General features: G+C 39.3%; 1 protein-coding gene across 1 annotated transcript in view; it reads left to right on the plus strand.

Moving 5' to 3' along the window:
- Window positions 1–262: 262 nt before the first annotated feature.
- The window catches only part of GNPNAT1 (glucosamine-phosphate N-acetyltransferase 1), a 10137-nt gene continuing 7988 nt past the window's right edge, over window positions 263–2411 (plus strand). The window contains exon 1 of the mRNA XM_006894371.1: window positions 263–416. Within this exon, the coding sequence (XP_006894433.1) occupies window positions 263–416 (154 nt within the window). The remainder of the gene's footprint in view (window positions 417–2411) is intronic.

A 2411-nucleotide genomic window follows, 5' to 3' on the forward strand; every position in this document is an offset into this window, starting at 1 on the left:
GCAGTAGTGTTAAGAACTGAAGGCTGAAATCACCACTGGCCTCAACCAACAAGTAGCAACCCACAGGGCAATGTATTTTAAGAGACATACTTGAAAACTGACTCTTAAGCTAACACTTAACATCTTGTCTTAAAAGATGTACTTTTTAAAAAAATCTGGCTGCATTCATTTATATCAAGAAACTTTGTTGGCAATCATAATGTTTTCTTCTACTAAAGAAAACATCTTAACCTTTTTCCCCCCCCCCAGAACTATAGCAAAAATGAAACCTGATGAAACTCCTCTGTTTGACCCAGCTCTCCTCAAAGAAGTGGACTGGAGCCAGAATACAGCTACATTTTCTCCAGCCATCTCTCCCACACATCCTGGAGAAGGCTTGGTTTTGAGACCTCTTTGTACTGCTGATTTAAACAGAGGTAAGGATTCCCCTAGTTAGAATCAACCTTCTGTTTTCTCCAAAGCATTTTGATGGTGCTGTTAACTTTTTTTTTTTCCCCCCAAAACCCCACATTTAACTCTTTAAGTATTTTCACAGTTTGAAAAGTTTTAAACCCATTGTCTTGGAGTCAATTCCAACTCATGTGTCAGAGTAGAACTGAGTTTCAGAGGGTACCCTCTGTATCTATCATTCTTGATTGTTAGATGTCATTGAGTCGAATGTGACTGTATGAACAAAAGATCTGAACCTAGTCCTGTCCTGGACCATCCTCGCACCTCCTAACACACAAGAGCCCATTGCCCAGTCAATTGTCAATCCACCTGGTTGAAGGTCTTCCTCTCCTTCGCTGACCCTTCCCCCTTCCCAATATCATGTTCCTCTCCAAGGACTTGCACCTCCAAGCAATATGTCCAAAGTATGTGAGGTGAAGTCTCATCATTCTTGCCTCCAAAGAGCACTCCAGCTACACCTTCTCCAAGACATATCCATTTTCTTGGCCATCCATTAGATGCTCAATGCTTTTCTCCAACACCACAGCTCAGTGGCATCAGTTCTTTTTCTGTCATCATTATTCATTGTCCAGGTCTTGGAAAGATGATGGCCTGAATCCTCAAACTGGCGTTACTACTACTCCAATAATTTGGAAAAGTCCCTAAGTGCAGATTTTCCCATTGCAATGTGTCTCCTTTTTTCCTGAGTGCTGGTACCGAGGGTGTTACTTGTGGATCTGAGCAAGATGAAGGTGTTGACAGTTTCAGTCTCCTCTCTATCCATCATGACACTGCCTATTGATCCAGTGGTAAGAATCTTTGTTTTCTTAAAATTGAAACACAATACAAGCTGAAGGCTGCATTCCTTGATCTTCTGCAACAAGTGCTTCAAATCCTCCTCATTTTCAGCAAGTAAGGTTGTGTCATCTGCATAATGCAGCTTATTGATGAGTCTCCCTCCAATTCCAATGCCATATTCCTCTTCATAGAGTCCAGCTTCTAGGATAATTTGCTCAGCATATAGATTGAACAGGTATGGAGATAAAATACATTCCTGACGCACTCTGTTCCCAATTCCAACATTTCTCAAGTTGAAAAATCTGAAAAAACAATGCAAAGGGCAATATATTAAATGACCCAGAACACACCAGAAGATCAAGAGAATACACAGGGTCACTGTACCAAAAAGAATTGACACTGAAACATTTCAGAAGTACTAGATGAACGGGAGCCAGTGATAATGAAAGAGTAACTGGAGGCTGCATTGAAGGCATTGGAAAAAAAATAAGGCCCCAGGAATCGATTGGATACCAATTAACTTGTTTCAATCACCAGATGCCATTTTGAATGCACTCACCAGTTTATGCCAGGAAATTTGGACGATGGCTTTCTAGCCAACAGAAAAGGTCCATATTTTTTCTTATTCCCAAGAAGGCTGATCCAACTGAATGTGGAAATTATGGAACAATATCATTGATATCACATGCAAGCAACATACTGCTGAAGATCATTCAAAAATGGCTCGAACAGTACATAGATATAGAATTGTCAGAAGTTCAGGTGGGATTTAGAAGATGCCATGGCACCATTGCTGATGACAGATGGATCCTGGTATCATATTTAAGATCAAATCTTATTGTGAGATATCTCAAGTGATTTAAGCACAACAGAGCCTCTCCTAAGAAGCCAAATGGATTTCTCATAAACAATCAATGGAACTATATTGCATTAAATTACACACAGGGAAAAAAAAATCTGGAAAAAAGTAGGGGAGGGAGAGTCAGATGGAAACAGCTAGCTTTGTATAAGTTTCAGAGGGTTTTATCTACATGTTGGGTCATAGTATATTTAACCTCTAAAGTCTCTAAAATAATGGTTTTTCTCCCAGACTTTTTTCATATGAAATCTGAAAAGATGATGTAGGTCAAATTCCATTATTGAGTGTATAGAAGTTACAATTCTCAAAATTCTAAAATATTCTA

Source organism: Elephantulus edwardii, unplaced genomic scaffold (assembly GCF_000299155.1).
Source record: "Elephantulus edwardii isolate Elephantulus edwardi_28Jun2011 unplaced genomic scaffold, EleEdw1.0 scaffold00140, whole genome shotgun sequence".
Taxonomy (NCBI): Eukaryota; Metazoa; Chordata; class Mammalia; order Macroscelidea; family Macroscelididae; genus Elephantulus; species Elephantulus edwardii.